General features: G+C 37.8%; 2 protein-coding genes across 10 annotated transcripts in view; one reads left to right on the top strand and one right to left on the bottom strand.

Moving 5' to 3' along the window:
• Window positions 1–16,025, bottom strand: part of aplf (aprataxin and PNKP like factor) — a 43,912-nt gene extending 27,887 nt beyond the window's left edge. For 6 of the 7 annotated variants that reach the window (XM_088075202.1, XM_088075205.1, XM_088075200.1 and 3 more), the window contains exons 1-10: window positions 15,896–16,025; window positions 15,564–15,705; window positions 13,061–13,132; window positions 11,093–11,256; window positions 10,117–10,309; window positions 7,516–7,651; window positions 4,273–4,466; window positions 2,827–3,065; window positions 1,994–2,113; window positions 1,341–1,387 (exon numbers count right to left, since the gene is read on the bottom strand). In XM_088075202.1, coding sequence (XP_087931328.1) covers window positions 1,341–1,387; window positions 1,994–2,113; window positions 2,827–3,065; window positions 4,273–4,466; window positions 7,516–7,651; window positions 10,117–10,309; window positions 11,093–11,256; window positions 13,061–13,132; window positions 15,564–15,662 — 1,264 coding nt within the window. In that variant the 5' untranslated portion in view covers window positions 15,663–15,705; window positions 15,896–16,025. The remainder of the gene's footprint in view (window positions 1–1,340; window positions 1,388–1,993; window positions 2,114–2,826; window positions 3,066–4,272; window positions 4,467–7,515; window positions 7,652–10,116; window positions 10,310–11,092; window positions 11,257–13,060; window positions 13,133–15,563; window positions 15,706–15,895) is intronic. The other variant, XM_088075201.1, reaches the window with a different exon arrangement.
• Window positions 16,026–17,087: 1,062 nt separating this feature from the next.
• On the top strand, window positions 17,088–20,323 carry fbxo48 (F-box protein 48). 3 transcript variants are annotated; one of them, XM_088075241.1, is made up of 3 exons: window positions 17,088–17,210; window positions 18,810–19,130; window positions 19,889–20,323. In XM_088075241.1, the coding sequence occupies exons 2-3, from the start codon at window positions 18,834–18,836 to the stop codon at window positions 20,048–20,050; spliced, it is 459 nt and encodes a 152-aa protein (XP_087931367.1). In that variant the 5' UTR covers window positions 17,088–17,210; window positions 18,810–18,833; the 3' UTR covers window positions 20,051–20,323. The 3 variants fall into 3 exon arrangements, with proteins under 3 accessions (XP_087931367.1, XP_087931366.1, XP_087931368.1); XM_088075240.1 differs by lacking the exon at window positions 17,088–17,210 and adding an exon at window positions 17,277–17,488; XM_088075242.1 differs by lacking the exon at window positions 17,088–17,210 and adding an exon at window positions 18,377–18,538.
• The last annotated feature ends 400 nt before the right edge of the window (window positions 20,324–20,723 follow it).

Genomic DNA, 20,723 nt, shown 5'->3' with positions numbered 1-20,723 from the left:
AAGATAAAAAAAGAAAAGAAAAAGAAATCGGCAAAAAAAGTTAAATAATAAAAGCAGGAAATGACCAGGAAGAATACTAAATAAGAATAAAACTAACAAATTGCATGTCTATATATGTTTCTGTAATCTAATGTAAATATATCATTATAATGATTATAAATGTCTTTTTTTCTCTTTCTTGCTCAAAAGGCGCCTGAATGCAGCACAAAAACTTGTTGTCGATGTTTTTAAAGGGTTAAAGGACTAAAAAAAGAAGGAAAAAAATCTAAAGAATTCAATCATAATTTTTTTATACTTACAAATATTTTTACCCTAGATTCTTTCTTTTTTTCCACTTTAAAAATAACTTTCAAAATCTGTTTATTTCTTGCAGTTTGTAAAACATTTTGTACCAAGTTTCTTATTTTCCTTTTTACAAGTTTTAAAAAGAAATCGAACCACAGTGCTATTATTTCATGTGATGTCGCTCCTGCTGTTAAGATCATAAATCCCTCTGAAGTCTGGTTATTATATTTGTTATGACAGAAAAGAATGTAACTTTATTACTTTTACTCACACTGACTGTCGAAAGAAAAACGAGCCGTCATTAAATTATAAAAAAATAATATTTTCAGCGACTAATCCATTTTAAAGGCTTTATTAAATTTGCATAATGGACTCGAGTTAATGACTTTCTCCTGCATTTGAATGAAGCTTCAACCCTTTGAAACCTCCGCCGATGTGCTGAATATCTTTCAAATAAATGGGAAGAGCAATAAGCAATTTAAGACTTAATTAACCCAAAATGAGAAAGGAATTAGCAAAAGAAATTAAGCAAAAAAGAAAATAAAAAAGTGAAAGAACAGAAATAGCATTAAAATAAATAATAATATAAATAATAATAAATATATATACCTTTTTTTACATTACATTATTTTAAATATATAAACATGATAAAAAATATATATAATTTTCCTGATATTTTACCCATTATTTGATTTGTTTTCTAATAATTCTCTCATTCCTTTTTTTTTTTAAGTTTGTCAGCTTTTACTAACTATTTGCAGTTTGCTGGTTGTTTTTGAGAAACATCAAAGTAATAAATTTGCTCACATTTAAAAGGTTTAAAAGCTTGTGAAAAGCGTCTGAAAACAGATGTCGATCCAGGTTTTAAAGGGTTAAGAAATGTATTTAATTATAATTTGTCGAGAGCAGACGCATTTCTTTACTGAAACACTGAAGTCATTTTAATGTGATAACGGCATTTCAGATTATGTTCACTGTGTCCTTTCACTGAGATTCACTGATCTCACTGCTAATTAGAGTGAAAATGAAAATATCGTTAAACAGAAAAATCTTACCCGGTTTCTTTGTGTGTCTGTACTCTTTCCTGTGAAGAGGGTTTTTCCTGTCGGGAAACAAAAAGTCAAAGTCACGTTCCAGCTGGTTGTTTTCATGAAAAAACTCATTAATAAACAAGATTAATGTCACTTTCTGACAGACACAGCAGGCGGGTTTCCATTATTGAAACAGAATATAATAGAACAGAAATACTTAATTAATCCTGTGAGGGAAATTGTTTAATTACAGCAGCAAATAAGAGAGCAGCAACTGAATAAATTATTTGTTAAAAAGGCAAAATAATGCACATATATATACAAAGAAGGGCACTTAACATAGAAAAAAATAAATAAAATAACAATAATAAAGATATGTACAGTATGTACAGAAAAAAAAGATTAAAAAGAGCACTAAAAAAGAAAAAATGTGCAAATAAGTGTGCAAAAAGTGAGGAAGGATGTGCAGACACAGTAACGTGCAGAACTGAGAGCAGATATCTGGTGCAGACGGGGAGATCACACAGACGAGAGCTGTTACAGTCTCATTGAAAAAGTCAGGAATGATTGTTTGAACCACCTGTGATGTGTGTTTTCACGTGTTTTAACATTTTGCGACCTCTGTTATTATAGTTCGCTCTGTGAGGGTCCTTCAGCTGACCGTGCTGGTGTCTCACCTGTAGCAGTCGGTGCCGTAGGGGCACTCAGGTCGGTCCTCCTCCTGTGTCTCCTCCTCCTCCTCCTCGTAGTCGGTATCGCCGGGGTGACTGCACTCCTGGAAATGAAGCGGGTTCTTCCTGGAAAATCAAACAGGGAGGTGATGAGAGGACGTTTCTCTGCTGCTCCCTCGTTGCACCTTAACTGTGGATGTTCGGGACCATTTAAACCACAGCGAGTCCAGACTGGGGTCAGCTGTTGTTTTGGACTCACATTACAGCGATACTTCACCCACAAAATGACCAAAAAATGAACTGCAAAACTTCAATATACCAAAAAAGTTTGGGTTGTAGCTGATGCTGCAGGAGTGTGAGCTCAATGAAAAAACAGCAGTGTCCACAATTTAAAAAATCTTGGACAATGTATAAAGGTGCGCGGTTGTGGCAAAAATCAAAAAACAATTATAATGCCAGAAAATGTAGCTTTTTAATACGAGTTAAAAAAAAAAAAGATGTTCTGCCATGCACAAAATGTACATCCTATTAAAAACTGAGCCCCATCAAAGAAAAATCGCTGTGAAATAAATTTCTCTCTTTTTTAATTTATTTTAGATTATTATTATTATTGTTGATGTTGTTATTTTATTTTTTTATTATTTATTTTATTTTATTTTATTTATTACTTATTTGTTCTATTTTGGTTGTTTGTGTAAACCTGGATGGAGGGTGTGGGTGAGCATCTGTGTAAATGAATATCAAGTATGTGCATGTGTTCACATGTCAAATGATAATATCGTGAAAACATAAAATTATAAAAAAACAAACTTTTTTTCTGTCTGAAGACGCTCAGATACCTGTAGCATTCCTTCCCGTACGGACACGGCGTTCTGAGCCGAGGTTTGGACGCGGAGCTGCTCGCAGACTCTGCTCGTTTTTTCTGTTGGCGTCCATTATTTGTAGTATTAACTTTAGACATCTCTCCTCCTCGTCCCTCCTCGTCCTCCTCCACGGTGACGCCGTCAGACTCGTCGCTCACCTCAGACCTCTTTGGTGCAGTCTGCGGCCGAACTGAGGGCTGCTGGGAAGGAACATCCTGCGCGTCAACAAACAGACAACAAGGGTTTCTTTAGTCTGTAAAGACAGCTGGGAGACATTTTTGGACACCCACTGACAGAGAGTTATTGTGCAGGTAAGACTGACAACTGGCCTCAATTGGACCCAAAATTATATAACTAGTATACTGTAAATAACTAGTGTATACATTTGTGAATTATGGCCTTGGACAGCCAAAATCGAATCAGTTTATCCCCGAGCCCAAGCCAACATTTGTGCCAAATTTGAAGAGATTTCCTCACGACATTCTTGAGATATCGTTTTTAGAAGAATGACACGAATGTGAATGTGACCATGACGTCAGACCAAAAAAAATCTCAACTTTGACTCGTAAATCTTAATTAGTTTGTTTTTTTTGTTTGGCTTTAAACTTTGGCCACCAAATTGTAATCAGTTCATTGTTGAGTCCAAATGGACGTTTGTGCCAAATTTGAAGAAATTCTCGAGGTCCTCTTGAGTTATAGCGTTCATAAAACTTAAACAGATGAGAGGCCTTATATAACCGGCATCAGTTCATCGTTGAGTCCAAGTGAACGTTTGTGACAAATTTGAAGAAATTTCCTCGAGGTGTTTGTGAGATATCAAATTCCCGAGAATGCAACGGATGCAAGGTCAGTGTGACCTCGACGCTGGACCACAAAAATCTAACTTTGACTCACAAATTAAAATCAGTTTGTTTGTGCGTCTAAGTGAACGTTTGTGCCAAGTTTAATAAAGTTCCCTAAAGGTGTGCTTGAGATGCGTTCACGAGAATGTGACTAAATTTTTTTTAAAAATCCCCAAAGTGTTCTTGAGATACTACTTTCTTGAGAACAAGACAGATGCAAGATCACAGTGACTTTAATCTTTGAAGACCAAATTCAAATGAGTTCATCATTAAGTCCAACAGGACATTTGTGCCAAATTTGAAGAAATTCACTAAAAATATTTTTGAGATACCCTGTTCATGACAGGTGAGAAGTCACCTTTGTGCTACAGCCACTAAAATCAAATCAGTTCATTTTTGAGTCCATGTCCACCATAAAAAATGGTGTTGACATAAAAAAAAGTCTTGAGAAATCGTGTCCGCAACAATGGGACGTATGGACGGACAACCTGAAAACGTCATGCCACCTGCCACGACTAACACGTAAAAAAGTAAAAAAGACCTGCGAAAACAGCCACACTCGCCAACATCGATACTCAACTGTTTTAGGCTGAGCTGCTTCTTCCTCTTCATCATCGCTTATCTTCCTTCTCCTCCTCTTCTTCGGCATCTCCTCCTCGCTGAGCTCCGCCTCCTCAGGTGAGGAGGTCTTTGTGGGCGTGGCCTGTTTGGCTGCAGGCCGTTTCGTGTTTGTTGATGCTGCAGGTGGTTTACCTCTTTTCACAGCTGACTGAACTGAAACACAGAAATATTTCTGTTTTCGAGGATTATACAGCAACTAGAGCAGGACAGATACTAAAAAATATCCTTTTACAAACTCTATTTTGACTTTGATTTGTAACGTGAAACAGCTGTATTTGGTGATTTACTGGTTTAAATCAGCTGGTCTGCTTGTTTTGGAGAGGAAGAGACATCTGTGCTTAATTAAGCTCCCGTTAAAAACCTCCTGAACACGGAAGGGAATTCTAACCGGACGGAGATTCAGCTCGCTGCAGTCTGCAAATTTTACCACTAGACACCACAAAATCCACCCAAATCCTACACACAGGAAATTTAATCCTTTGAAACGGAGCAAATTTAATCCTTTGAAATGGAGCAAATTTTCTGTATTTTATTTATTTATTTTTTGCACTTTTTTCTTTTGAAATCATGGAGGGAGGTACCGACACTTAACAACTTACCGACAAATGGCCCAAAATTCAGCATGAAATTAGTATAAAGTTACAAGAAAGTCAGCTGAAAATAAGCAATAAAACAGGGAAAAAAGACAATGACTATACTGTATATATATACATATAATTTACATAATTTTGAATTCATAATTGTAACAATAATAATAATAATAATAATAACAATAATTATAAAACTAGTAAAAATAATTATAAATAATTTTGTCATTTTTCACAGTGTCTTGATAATATCAATTTTTTTGTTTTTTGTTTTTTTTTCAATATATGAGACATTTCTTGCCAATTTGTCTCTAACCAATTTTTGTTTGTCGATTCAGGTGTTAAAATGTTAAGTACATTAAAACTCGTGATGCAGCTGTGAACATAATTGTGAAAAACAAATAAACTAAAAGATAAAAGCAAACTGATGTTTCTGAGCTGTTTTTTTTTTGTCCTGCAAAGTTGCGGCGACATCGAGACCATCACGAGTGTCTCCTCAGGAAACTGGAAGTTTTCCATGTGCCCACTCTGAGTGCAGCTACGAGTGCAGGGACGCAGTAAAGGACGCAGTGATGAAGAGCAGAGACGTCTGCTTTTTCTCAAGGTGAGTATTGCACACACACACACACACACACACACACACACACACACACACACACATACACACACACACACACACACCATCATCATCACTTCATCAGTTTTCACATCGGTGTGTGTGCTCGTCACCCTCACGCTGCCCGTCGGCTTCAGATGCTATTTAAGGTCAACAAACGGCCGCAGCGTTAAAGAGGCGTCCCCTCAGCAGCACCTGGACAGCGTCACCTGACAACAGACGCATTCCTCCACACTTTGGGGATAAGTGCTGAAAGTGTACCGTGTGCCTCAACTTTATTTATAAAGCCTAAATAGCGCCTTTCAATCATGTGGCACAAAGTGCTATAACTACAAATAAAACGTTAAACAACACAGACACATAAACTATAATAAATAAAAATATGTAAGATAAAAAAACTACAGTAATTAAACAATAAATTGTAAAAAATCAATCGATAAAAATGGCACACTGACATGTCCAACAGCCCGCTCCAACTGCTCGCTCCTGCGAGGTTTTCCAACAAAACACCTGTCACTGCGTGCGACCAATACGCACCAAGGTGGTTATTAATGGCGCCCATAACACTGATTCATCACATAGCCAGGTATCACCTACTGGCGGACGGCGGATTGGATCCGGACCAAAACTTTGTCCTACATCCGGACCCGTGGCCAAGTTGTAATAAAATGTAAGAATGAGAACAATATATTTTTAAGGAGTAGTCCTGGGCAGTTATTGGAAAAATAATCGAAAGCGACATTCAGAACCTCTAATCGACATAATCTTGCCCATGTTGGGTATTTCGGTTATTTAAAAAGTCTGTTAACCCTTTCCCCACCGGGGCTGCCAACTCCCACGTATCTGCTGTGTCTCACGCTTTTAGGCTCTGTCTCACGCTCTCATGACACCGAGGAAAATCTCACGCCAAAACACAGCGAGGACAGAAGTGTTTAACAATCATGTAAAAAGTGAAGGACTTTGACTGTAGAACAGCTGAGTGTTTGACAGCCACAGCATTTCATCATGGCGGATCAAACAGCCGATGGTCCGACAGCAGCGCAGTGAGACAGACAAACAGAGCGCAGCTTCTCCTCACAGCACCAAAGTGTCTGAAACAGACACATCAGCAGAGGTGAAAGTGACTTCTTTAGACTCTACAGACGACTTTGTGTTAGTTTCAGCTTTAATCAGACTTTGGATGAATTATTTAGAAACAGCAGGACGCATCGCTCCGTGTCTCATCCGGCCGCTCGCGCTGAGCTCTCATTATTATTACCAGGGGCAGATGTAATGTTTTGGGGGCCCGGGGCCACAAGCACATGAGCTTATTTTCAGCCTTTCTCTAACTGTGAATGTCGGCAGGCTGTCGGCAGCTATAGGAGAAGTAGGCCGACTCAAAAGTTTTTAATTCCTGAGTAAAATGATTAATAACACAGAAGTTTGACAGAAGCTGAAGTCAGAGTCCTGCAGTCAGGAGAGGTTGGACTATTATCAGCACAATGTGCTTCAATTTACCTGAAGTTATATTTTATTATATTTGGATATAATGGTGTTTATGTCTGCCAAAAAGTAACAAGAAATTGCAGAAAAAAATGTATGTTTGAGGTCATTTTGAAACAGTGTCTCTGTTAGCTTGTTTTTTTACACTGTAAAATGTAACGCTCAGCACGTGTTTCAGTCAAAATAAAAAAAAAACACATCAAAGGGAACAAATTGTTTTGTTACTGACTTTTTTGTTTGTTTTTTTTTCCAAATTATTGATATCTGTATTGTATCTACCTCAAAAAACAGTGTCAGTCCGGCTGTGGTGTAAATGGAAAAAACATTTTTCAATTTATTTCTCCCTCCCTAAATCTGTGAAACAAGACAGTTTTACAGTCAACATTTGGGGATTTAAAAACAAACAAACAAAACACATTTTAGAAATTTTAAAGATAATTTAGGAAATTACATTAAGTTTATCAGAGTGGATAGTTGCATAAAAAAAACAATAAATCCATAAAAACGAATGCGGTACCTTTGGAGCTGGAGGAGGAGGAGGGAGTGTGTGCAGCCGCCATCATCCACGCAGGTAAAACTCTTTTCTTGGTTACAGGCGGAGCGACGTCTCGTCTGTCGTCCTCGTCCTCTTGTTTTGGTTGTGCAGGGACACCCTGCATGAACAGTCATATTTACCATAAACTTTACCATAAACTATTCATGTGAAACCCAGTAAACCCAGTTAGTGCAGCGGTTCGGTCCATCTGCCAACCCAAAGCAAAGTCTGTTTCTGACGACCTGATAATGAGACTCAGAAATCGACTTTTTCCAGAGTTATTTACAGAATCTTCGAAAGGGAAAGAAACTGAAGCACAGATGCAAATGAGGATCATCTCCTGGTTTATTATATTTCTATGATTTTACAGTGTTTCTTGAATTTAAGAACATTTCTAGGATTTCAGGACATTTCTAGGACTTTAGGACATTTTGAAGATTTGAGAAAATTTCAGGGATTTTCTTGACTTTTAGGACATTTTGAAGATTTGTGAAAATTTCTGGGATTTTTTGACATTTTGAAGATTTGAGAAAATTTCAGGGATTTTTGGACATTTCGAAGATTTGAGAAAATTTCAGGGATTTTTGGACATTTCAAAGATATTAGAACATTTCTAGGACTCTAAGACATATACTAGATTTTAGAACAATTCTTGGATTTATGGATATTTCTTGAATTTCAGGGGCCTCATGTACAAAGGGTGCGTACGCACAAAAACGTGGCGTACGCTCTTTCTCACGGCAAAGTTCAGATGTATCAAGAGTGAAATGACCGTGGAAATGTGCGGTGCCTCACGCCAACTTCATAGCTGGCGACGCGTTTCTACAGCCGTTGATACTTTGGCGACACTCAGAGGTGATCCTGGGAAACATAAAATAAACACGTGTAACCAATCCGTCCTCTGAATGATGACTTAATGATGTGCACATCAGAGACACATGAACAATTAACACCAGTGAACAATTAACACACACACACACACAAACATACGTGTCTCCAATTACATGAGTGGATATAAAAGCGTGCGCAAAGTGGTGCAAAAAGTACCGCTGAAAACAATGGCAGCTTTAGCAGCATTAGAGGACATTGCAAATGGTGCAATTAGAAGAGAGCGTGTGTTTCGAGACAGAGACGATGTACTGGCACACGATGACGACTGGCTCATCAGCCGCTTTAGGTTCCCGAGGGCAATCCTCGTGGAACTGTGCGCAGAGCTGCGGCCGGCCTTGGAGCGCAACACAGCCAGGAGCCATGCTGCCTGTGCCCATACAGGTGCTGACCACACTGGGGTTCCTGGCAACCGGGGCATTCCAGAGGGAGCTGGCCGACCGATCGGGACCGTGCCGGTCGACCCTCAGCCGAGCCATGCCAGCCGTATGGGACGGAATTATCCGCATGTCAGCCAGATATATCAAATTCCCATACCATGCAGCTGAACAGGTCAACATTAAAGCGCAATTTGCAGCGAGCGCCGGTTTTCCTAATGTAATCGGAGCTATCGACTGCACACACATTGATATAAAAGCGCCGTCACATGATGAATTTGTATACGTGAACAGGAAACACTTTCATTCCATCAATGTACAGATCATATGTGATGCGCAAATGCAGTTAACCAACATTGTGGCGAGGTGGCCTGGTTCAACGCACGATTCACGCATTCTGAGTAACAGCATGGTTGGGAACAGACTACAAGCTGGCACTGTGCGCGATGGGTGGCTTCTTGGTAAATAAATTTGTCGTGTAATTGTCCTAGTATTAGTCCCTGTGATGCGCATTGAGCATGTGCGCCCCCAAATCATATCCCGTCTTCACCGCATCATTACAGCGGTTAGAGTTAGTGACTTGCTGTGTTTTACTGGTTAAACTACAGTTTCAGATCTTTCTAACAAGCCCCTATTTGTCACTGTGCGCAACGTACTCATGTTAATAACCCCGTGCGTAAAGTGTGCATAAAGACTTATCAGCCTCACCTTCTCCCCGGCGCACTTCTGCACTAATTTGCAACAATAGTGTGTGATCCGTGTAAGTGTATAAACTTAATGAATGGAAGCTTAAAATCCCGTCTTACTCATCTTTTGTTTCTTATTTTCTGATCGTGCAGAGAGGGGAATCTCAGGTGCAGGGCTTATTTAAATATGATTTGCGTATTTAAATGGGGGCGTGGACAGGGAGTGGTCGGGTACTCCAACATGTGCGCTCAATTCCACGCTGATTGGGATGTACAAAGGGAATGTGCTTGGATTCATGCGTGCGCCCAGATTCATACATCAGGATTTTTTTGTGCGTACGACGTTTTCTGGATTTGAGCGTACGCCATGTTTCAGTAGGAAATCCACGCAAGTCTTTGTACATGAGGCCCCTGGTCATTTCTAGGATTTAAAGACATTTCTCAGATTTTAGGAGATATCCAGGATTTTAGGACAATGGGGTCTTAGCAAGGACCTCTGTCTTTTTTGATGCTGTTTTATGCACTCTGACACATTATGGAGACTAAAAGGACAAAAATAATCCCCAGTGTGAATCTCTGCGACTTCCCGCTGCGCTGCGTCTCTGCTGATAAAGATTTTAAGTTGAACAAACCTTGTTGAAACTTGTGTCGTCGGGCTCCTCCTGATTTGACGGAGCCGCTGGTGTCGGCTCCTCGGGAGGCGGAGTCTGCTCAGCAGGAGGAGGAGGAAGAGGAGGAGGAGGAGGAGGAGGAGGAGGAGGAGGTTCCACGTCTTTTGGCTCTGGCGAAACGCAAAGTCCTTCCTCTTCAAACATCTGACTGTTTCTACAGACAGAAAGTAAAATTAGCGCCATGCTTTCATGTACCGGACAACATGATGATGTCACAGCAAAATCGGACTTTTTGGATATAAAACGTCGTCACTTTATCCATTTTCCTTTAGACATTTGTGTGTAAGTTTGTCAGAATTAGCCCATGAATGCTTAACTATGACCAAAAACATGTTTTATGAGATCACAGTGACCTTGACCTTTGACCTATGACCACCCAAATCTATTCAGTTCATCCTTGGATACAAGTGAACGTTTGTGCTGAATTTGAGGAAATTCCCTCGGTATCGCGGTCACGAGAATGGGATTAACATACGGACAACCTGAAACCGTGCCGGCGCTGATGCATAAAAGCTTTAAAACATGACTTTTCTTATGAATATTATGTGAAACCTCAATGCTGCTGCTGTGACACAGGCGGGAGCTCCAGCATGAATTTTACACGAGCGTCTGCTGGTTTAAATGCTGCTTACGTGTTCTTGAGTGTCCATTTCCTGTGCGTTTGATCTCAACTTCAAACACGGAGCCACAATGGAGGGGCACTAACTCGAAGACAAAAGATCAGCGAGACCCAAAGACCGCACGAATCGACGCTCTCCTTAAGGCTGGCTTCTACCGAGACACCAGATCCAATTCAAGCCCACGCAGGCCGCCCCGCCAACATAAAAGCCTTTAATTAAACAGTGGGGAGCAGCCTCTCAGGCTCGATTTAATTAGGACGAGATTCACGTGTTGATCTGGACGTGGAGCGGAGCACCTTTTTCTGACGGGTGAGTACCTGGGAGTGCGGTCCTCCTCACCAACGGCCTCCACTTTGTAGATGTACCTGCCCGGCAGCAGAGAGAACAGGTCTCCGTGATGAAGAGGGTACCAGCTGTCCTTCTGCAGAGGTCGAGGGTCGTCGGTCAGAGACGACTGAACGAAGCACGGGTTCAGGTGGGTCTGAAGATCGACGCGACAAAGAGATTCACAGATTAACTCCAGCTGGTTTTTATATATGTTTATAAGTTCAGAGCGGAGATCCTCACTTATTCATTCATTCATTCATTCATTCATTCATTCATTTATTCATTTATTCATTCATTCATTCATTTATTCATATATTCATTTATTTATTCATTCATTCATTCATTCATTCATTCATATATTCATTTATTTATTCATTCATTCATTCATTCATTCATTCATTCATTTATTCATATATTTATTTATTTATGTATTTTTAAAAAAATATTCTCAGGTAATGTTCTTGATATATTTTGTAAAAATTTTTTTTCTTTTTGCAAATGTTTGGGTCATTTCTTGATGCACTTCGCTCTTCTACTATTTTTATTTCTTTTTAAAAATCAAGCCAATTTGCTCAGCTTTAAAAGGGTTAAACAAATCATAGTGGCCTAATTTTTCACCTGAAACGATCATCTGAAATCTGCTGATTATTTTTCCTTTACGGTCATGTTCCTGCAGCATAAATATCAACCAGCGTTGAGTCGATGGAAAAGAAGAAACTTAACAGCGTTTTGATTTTCTGTTTTATGATTCGGGTGAGAAGGTTACGGCTTTGACGCCGTCGGAGCCTCAGGCGGCTCTGCAGAGCATCAGCTGTCGGTTTTCCAGCCGACATCAAAACATTCATTGATGCGATCGACTAAAAAATGCTGCGACTGTGGAGTGTTAATTATTTGCCCGAGATGGCGATTTGAGACGTGCTGATGAATTAACGAGTCAATTACACAAATGACGATGAGATGATGTGAGTGTGATTTATGTGGCTCTTTAATAAACAGACCTCACTGTGAGCTAAACGACTGCATTTGACCTCCGGACCAATAAAGGTCTGAGTACTGAAAGTGTTTTTAAAGCCCTGACAGTCGTCGAAACATGTTGGCTCTGTAATGACTTAGCCACCGATGCCAGATGGCTTTTAATAAAGGGTTATTATTATTGTTTATTGTGGTTTTTTTTTCTTTTTTTTTAGGGTTTGAGGACACTTGGGGCCTTGACCTCAGCTGAGGAGTTTGGGTGGATCCTCCCGCGGGAAAAAAAGTTTGATAAAAAAAGCTCAATTTTGTGCTTTTTAACGCACACAACTTACAGCCTGCATGTCGAATGGGCCCCAATAGGGTGCCAGGTGGCCCCCCAACCATTTTCTAATTCACAGCAAAAATAAAGTGATTCGCCCTGTGAACTGTTTTTGTCCTTTTAGTCTCCATAAGGTGTCAGAGACATAAAACAGCATCAAAATAGAGCTTGTTGATCAAAAAAGAGCCAGAGGAGGATCCCCCACACCCCCGACAGAGGACACAGCTGAGACACTGATGTCCTAAAATACTATTGTATCCTACACTATCATAGATATGTCCCGAAATCCTCGAAATGTACCTAAATCCTAAAAATGTCCTAAAATCCTAGAAATGCCCTACAATACTAGGAAGGTCCTAAAATCTAAGAAACGTGCAAAAATCGTATAAAAGTCCAAAAATCTGAAAAATATCTTAAAACCCAGCAAACACGCTGAAATCAAAGAAACGTGCAAAAATCTTATCAACATCCTTAAATCTGAGAAATGTCCAAAAAACAAACCAAGAGATGTCTTAAAACAAAATGACCAAAGTTGAATGACACAAAAAGTAAAGTACTAGTTAGTTATTAGTACAATAAAATAAAAATACATCTAAAGAAGCTTTATCAAAAGTTCACCGGTGAGCTAAAGGTCAAACGCCATAATGACTGATGAGGGAGGACGTACCGGTTTGAGACGCAGCTGTCCGTTCAGGTTCTCCAGCAGCCCGTGAAGTCTGGACACTCTCTTATCACTGATCTGAGACAACGTCAAGAAAAACAGGAGAAGAGCTTCAGATAAAAAACAAGAGAAAACGATTCAGATCAATTTAAAGGACACAGAGCATTTAAATACTGATCAGGATCCGAACCAGGACAGATCCGATTCCCGGGCAGAGCTCTTGTACATTTTACTGATACATTTCCAGGACTTTGAGGTGAATTTTAAGGACTGTACATTCATAAATATTACTGATTATTTTTCAATAATATTTTACAGATTTTACTTAAATATAAATTATGTAAAAAAATGAATTCAGAACAGGATTAGAATTGAATAATTAAGTATAAATTAGGGACTGTTATTTATGAGAGCTGACTGGGTGGTACAAAAAGAAGGAGGCATGTCAATTTTTTTTTATTTAAGCACTGAGGAGGGACTTATGTTTTTTATTTTGGCTTTAGGGGAGGGTCATACGACTTTAAATGCCTGAATTTTGTACTTATTTTGTCACCAATTTTTAAAGAAAACCCGACTCCAAACGTTCATGTCTGCAAATTACCAAATTTACAAGAACATTTTTGGCAGTTTTTATTTCTTTAAAAAAAAAATGCCAAATTTCAAGACCCCCCACCACCACCACCAAAACAGCAACATTTATGGTGATTTTCATTTTTTAGTTATTTATTTATCTTTTTTGACTATTTTCAAGGAAAAAAAAAAACCACAAAAAAATACATCAACATTTTTAACATTTTTTCCCTTTAAGACATTTTTGGAGATTTTTGAAGAAAATATCACCAGAATTACACCAAAATTTTGTTGCGGCTATATTTTTATATCTTATTACTATTTTTATTCTTCCTCTGTGTTAACTGTTTTGCATTAAAAAACAAAGTCAGGTTCCTTGTTTGTGTAAATGTACCTGGCAATAAAACCTAAATCTGACGGTGTCTAATTTATCTGAATTTATTCTGGGTTTTAATATTCACAATAATATTTTACAACAAGTCTTGCATGTATCAGCGGGAGAAGAACACACACACACACACACACACATACACACACACATATATAAATATATATATATATATATATATATATATATATATAAATATATATATATATATATATATATATATAATAAGAACAGAATAAGACCTGCACAGTGGACTTCAGAAATGACACATCCTGCACCATCGGTGCGGCTGCCTCCGTGCCGTCAGTGTGACAGAGTCCTCCAGTGGTTCAGAGGAAGATCTGCAGCTCAGAACTAACAACTCTTCACGATTTATACTTTTTAGGAGTCTTTTCATGTGGGTGTGATCAAAGCACAACTGTTAAAGTAATGCGTTAATTTTTTCTATATGGAGCAAAAAGAGTTAATGGAGGTTATGGAAATTACTTAAAAATGACATCTGATACACAGAGTGCAATACAGTAGACCACACACACACACACACACACACACACACACACACACACACACACACACACACACACACACACACACACACTCCAAAATAGACCAAAAACTTGTGCAATTTCCATTTCTTTATCATTATCACAATATGCATTGCATTTTCATATGTAGTTAAATAGCAAATTAGTGTTAATATTTTTTTTCCAGTTTATCATGATTTTTTTTAAACTGCTGAGTTTTATGTTTTGCTGTCTTTATCTTGTATAAACTTTGCTTGCTGCTGTAAAAATGTACATTTCTCTGTTGTGGGACTAATGGAGGATTATCTTATCTTATCTTACTCATTTTAAAGGTATTTAGTATTTGATTTTTATATTTAATTTATTTGCACATAGATCTTTTTAAAAGTGTATTTATCTTTATATTGTGTCTCAGCTACATTATTTGTCACACTGAATTTGGTTAAATTACTTAGTAATTTTTGTGTGGTTTATTCGGTTTGAATGCTGAAAAAAAAAAAAAAAAAAAATAAAAATCGCCCAAAATGTTGGTGAATATTTGGTGACTTTTTCTTGAAAAATCACCAAAATAAAAATATATACAACCAAGAATCTCCTCCCAATATTAAAAAAAAACACCAGATTGGTGATTAAAAAAAAAGAAAAAGAAAAAACCTCACCAAAAATGTAAGAAAAAAAATATCTAGAGATTTTTTCTTTCTTTATCTAGCCTTTGAATTTTTTCCCCGAAAAACTGCCAAAATCTGAGTGATTTTTTTCCCTTTAAAATTACCCCCCCCACCAAAAAAAATGGAGGAAAAAGAAAATTGCTAAAAATGTTTTGGTATTTTTTCCCATTTAAAAATCGACAAAAATATTTTAAATTAAGAAAAAAATCATGACATTTGGTGGTTTTGTGGGTTTGGAAGGCAGGTTTGATTTCTGTTTAAATTTGGAAAAGGAATAAATAAGTAAAAATAGTTGTTTGACACTCTCCTAAAGCCAAAATAAAAAACACAGGACCCAGAGTTTATCATAAATAACACACACTCACTCCCAGCAGCGGCCCCCGGCCCAGCACCGTCTCCCCCGGCGGCAGGTGGACCGGCTCCCCGCCGTCCACCGGGACCAGGACGAAGCCGGACATGGTGCTCAGCGGGCGGGAGAGGAGGGAGCTTCAGCCCGGCTCACTGAGACAAAAAAACACATAAAAACTAAACTTTACCGCTAAACTCTGGGGATTATTTACGCTGTAAAGAAACTTAAATCCAGATTTAAAGAGATTATCAAACTTAATGTTTCATTCAGACTCCGACTGAGCCACAAAGTCAGCTGAGGTGATAAAGAGTCCCGCAGTGCTACAGTGTAACTTCTGCCTACCTGTTGTGCAGGTAAACTGGATAATTTTCGTCTTCAGGACCGAAAACAAACCGACAAAAACAGAAGCGTTTACAAGTCTCTGTTACAGGATTCAAAACTTCCGGGAGGTGTGAGGAGCATGCGCAGTAACACGTTAGCCGAATCTCTACTAGAGTTTCATTAATTTAAACATTTCTTTATTAAATACAACTTATTTATGATTATAAAATTACTGTCATGATTATTTGTTAAAAAAGTTTATATCGTTTTATGATTCGGCATGTATGTGCTATACATTACGTGACTTTAATTCTTAAAATTCAAACCTCTTGTCTTTGTTCACATAGCTTAGTTATCCTCGAGGAAACTATTAAAGTAATATTTTTTGATTATATTTATTATTTTCCTTGGTTATCCCCAACGCAGTGTGTGATCCTGTAGGGATCCATGCTGTACGCATGTAGAGCTCCTAATTAAAAAGTGGCCACATAAACAGATTTCCATTCAGATTTTCTGTTTTATTTAGATGTTCTTATTTATTTGCGAATTATTTAATTTATAAAAGAAATCTAAAGACGGTTTATGAATAAATACATAACACTCGCGAATTCGGCATACATGCAATATACAGTGCGTGTCTTTAACTTATCAGATTTTCAACTTTTTTATTTGACTGGCACTTGTTTTGGTCCCTCTGTGGTGATTCTAATATGTATTTTTTTTTATAGCCAGTTGTTTGGTAATAATGAGGAAAACAGAAAGCATAAATGCAAATATTGCATTGAGCTTATATAATTGCCTTAAAATTTGCTTTTGCGTTTTAAACAGACGAATTTAATACAAAATGCTTCTTTTGTTTAGTTTTTAGCTGAATTTAAGATTTAACGTTCAATGTATTCACAAACTACCCTTATTCACATAATTCATAAGGAAAGTACATTTACTCCGCAGCTTAAATTTAATTGACAGTTGAATTAGATCTGGCATGGACTCACTAAACAGACAGAGGGACCATCTCAAGAACCAAATTAAAATGTTGGATATTTAATATTTTATAGCCACGCAGTGGAAATCATATATATGCCGACTTGACGAATGATATGTGACCATCCATAAATCGACTTGAGATTGATTTTCTTTAAGAAACATGGTTCCCAAATAAACGAGAATATCTTAAATTGTGAACTTTCTGAATGGGATTCGGCGAGTCATGGGCGTGACCCCCGTGAGCGCATGCGCAGTTGATGCAAAACACAGTGACGTGTATGTGTGTGTAAACAACCGTTGAGACCTTTAAAGAGTCAGCTGTCAGACACGCGCAGCGGCCTCACCGACGGTAAGAAACGCCGATTTAAATCGCACTTTAACCGTCTCGTACCCAGTTATGGCGGCGGACGTCATCTATCATCGGTCTCCGGTACAAAATCAAAGTATTTGGCCCGAAAACTGCGTCAGTCCGGCGGGTTTTCGCGGTCGCTGTTAGCTCAGCCGGCTAACCGCGTTCGTGCTAACTCGTGCAGCTGAACGTGATGAAGCTGCAGCGTTTATCAGCGCGAGACTCACTCTGATGCACAGTTTTAAGCTTTTGTTCAATCCCAAAAAAACAAAATAATGGTAATTTAAGCTTACTTCAGTTATTTGTTGCCTTGTTATGAACTTACGTCGTATTTTTATTCCTTAAAGTCCTCACCAAGTAAAAAACAATGAAAAAAAGTATGTATACGCATTTTTTTTATGTCCTGGGGGCTATAAAACCAAAACTCAGTGTTACTTTATTCAACAAACAATATATCTTTTTGGATATAGGTCTCTGCCTAATTGTTGAGATGTCACTTTTTGGTATTTGTAAAAACAGAAAAATAAAATAAATAAATAAAATGACATATAATTAATTATTAGAACATTTTTGTGTGCAAACATATATCAATTTGTAACAAAAATGGTATTGGTACCAGTGCTAGTATTATTTAATTTATAATTTATTAATTACTCCTGCATTTCTCTGAAAGCATTAAAGAAAAGGTGAAAAAAATCATACCTATTTTTTACATTTAATATATAATGGATAATAACATACATAAATATATGGTATCAACATTTAATATCTAGCATTTTTTATTACATAAAAAAAGTAAATTATTTTCTTAAAATCACTACCATAAAAGGACAAGTCAGCTGTTTGCTAAAGTATGGATTAATTAAAGAAATCAAAAAAGTCAAGATAGATAGATGATAAGATTAAATGTAGCATTTTACAACAATGAATAATCACATTTTAGTCCATAATCTATTTAAATGACTTTTGCTTGACATTATTGCGGTCTTTTATTCTTTTTTTTTTTTTTAAATCAAATACATAATGGAAAGTTGGAAATATAATATATAAAGTTACCTTAAAAAAAGAAAAAAAATATATATATACTGGTTATATATATAGACATAGATATAGATATTTATATATATTTATTTAATCATATTTCATTTTATTTTTTACAGAAACCATACCTATTTTCTTATGACAATTAAATACATTTGACAGAAGGGAGCATACAAGAGACCAGACAGACAAGACAAGCAGGACGGGACTGGACAGACAAGACAGGACAGACAAGACTGGACCAAACGGACAAGACAGAGGCAGAGGGGCTGCGCTGTTTGGACAAAGTACACATTAGGATTTCTTGTAACTTTTTTATTAAAATAAAATAGAAATAAAAAATGATGTGATACATATTTAGGGGGCTTTTGTGGAAACAGAGAGGGATCTGCGTTGCAGGTTTTGCGTGAAGGGGGACCAGGTGTTCTCATAGGATGTGATGTTTTTGTTTTTCTTTAAAGTGTCTATGAGATTCAGAAATGATCCCGAACACCTGAACTTTAAATCAAATGTTTGCCGTCGGACTCTGAGATGATTAATGCGTCTGTTTCCGCTCAGGCTGGTTCACTCTGTGGAGCTATTATGCATCATGACTCCATCCGCTCCTCGTCCGTGTTCCTCTTCTCCAAGAGAAGCTCCTCCCTGATATCCGCCCGCGACGTCCCTCAAAACTTCGCCGAAACGCTGCCGACAGAAATGAGCGTGAGGATCTTCGGCGAGCTGGACGCGGAGAGTCTGTGCAGCGCCTCGCGCACCTGCAAGCTGTGGCACCACATCATCGAGGGGAGCGACCAGGTGTGGAGGAGGCAGTGTCTGCTGGTCCGAGCCGTCTGCCAGAGGGAGGTCGACAGCGACCGCAGCGACGGCCTCTCCTGGAAGGTGGGTCGACTTTTAGGTCAAGTCAACTTTATCTATAAAGCCCATTATCACAATTCACAGTTTGCCTCAGAGGGCTTTACAGCGTACGACATCCCTCTGACTTTAGACCCTCGCATCGACTGAGAAAACCCCCAAAAAACCCTGTAACGGGGTAAAAATGTGTCGTTCTCCCCTTTCATATTTGAATATTTCTTCATACTGAGGTATGTAAACAGTCTTAGAATTGCATAAAGTGGATTAAGAGGTTAAAGTGCAGCACAAAAAAACTGATAATGGTCCAGGTCTTAAAGGGTTAACTTTGTTGTGGTTTGGCCCTTCGGTCACATGACAACGGCATTTTGGGGGCCTGAAAATGCAAACCTTTGAAACTGGGTGTAATTTGAGCAAATTGGTTTTGATGTCTCTTAAAACACATAAGAAAAAGGTAATGAGTAACGTAAAAATACATTTTCAAAAAAATAGTAAAAAAGTAAAAAGCACAAGAAAATTACCTAAAAATTAGAAGAAAAAAAGAAAAGTGAAAAAATCAAACAAACAAACTAAACACTTTTTAAAAAGCACTAAAAAAAAATAAATTCCTGTATAGTCTGAATTTGTAAATATTTTCCTTTGTTTTTAAAAAATAATTTGCAAATTTAGTAATTTCTTGCAATTTCAGAAACAGTTCTTGCCGAGTGACTCATGGTCCCTCTGTTTTTAATGTTATCTGATGGTCCTCGTCTCGTCTCGTCTCGTCTCGTCTCGTCTCGTCTCTGCAGGTGACTCTGGTGAAGAACTACAGCCGCAGCCGTCTGAAGCGAGACTGGCTGAGAGGTCGTTTCAGCCACGTGAGGGCAGCGGAGGAGCTGAGCGGCCGGAGGATGACGCCGCTGGACGCTGAGACGTGGGGAGAGATCCTGCAGGCCGAGCTGGACAGATGATCCACACCACCTTTAGGATTTTTTATTAAAAGCACCTCTGAACGCCGGACTTTTTACTTTAATATATATTTTATACTTTTGTGTTTTATGTGAATATACAAAACAATTGTACAGATTTTTTAAATTACTTTTTTAAAGAAAAACGGATCATGGAAAGACAGAAAATGAAAATGTTGACAGTATTTGTAATTAATTTGTTTTATTGCTTTTGCTGTAAAAATGGGTGATATGTTAACTTGTGGCTGATATAAAGTTAATCCAGAAGAAGAAAAAGACTAGAGTTTGATTTTGCTGTCGTGTGAAAACGTCATTTCACAATAATTGACTTTTTCATTTCATTTATTAAAGGAAAAAAAACACAATCAAGGAAAACAAAGAAAGCAATGACAACTTTCAAATGTGGAGTGTGAACATTTTTACTTCTTCCTTTTGAAATAACAAACAACAATATATTAGAAACTTATACCTGTAGAGATTTATGAAGTAGAAATAAGTACCAGCACAAAGTATGTAAAAATCTAAAATACTAATCCAGTAACAATAAAAAAAAATTACCACTAGTATGTAAATATTTAAGATTAAAAAGATGTGTGTTAATTATATATATATTATTTTTTATACATAGCAAATCTATCTATCTAATCCATGCAAGTCATTTTAAATATGCTATCAT

Source organism: Plectropomus leopardus, chromosome 3 (assembly GCF_026936395.1).
Source record: "Plectropomus leopardus strain MGB_pleo_1.0 chromosome 3, ASM2693639v1, whole genome shotgun sequence".
Lineage (NCBI taxonomy): Eukaryota > Metazoa > Chordata > Actinopteri > Perciformes > Serranidae > Plectropomus > Plectropomus leopardus.
This window is presented reverse-complemented; position numbering and strand designations above follow the sequence as displayed.

Bases quoted from the DNA above. Each gene is read 5' to 3' on its own strand.
- fbxo48 (XM_088075240.1), top strand. The intron at 19,131-19,888 runs GTGGGTCGACTT...TCGTCTCTGCAG, and splicing joins GCGACGGCCTCTCCTGGAAG to GTGACTCTGGTGAAGAACTA.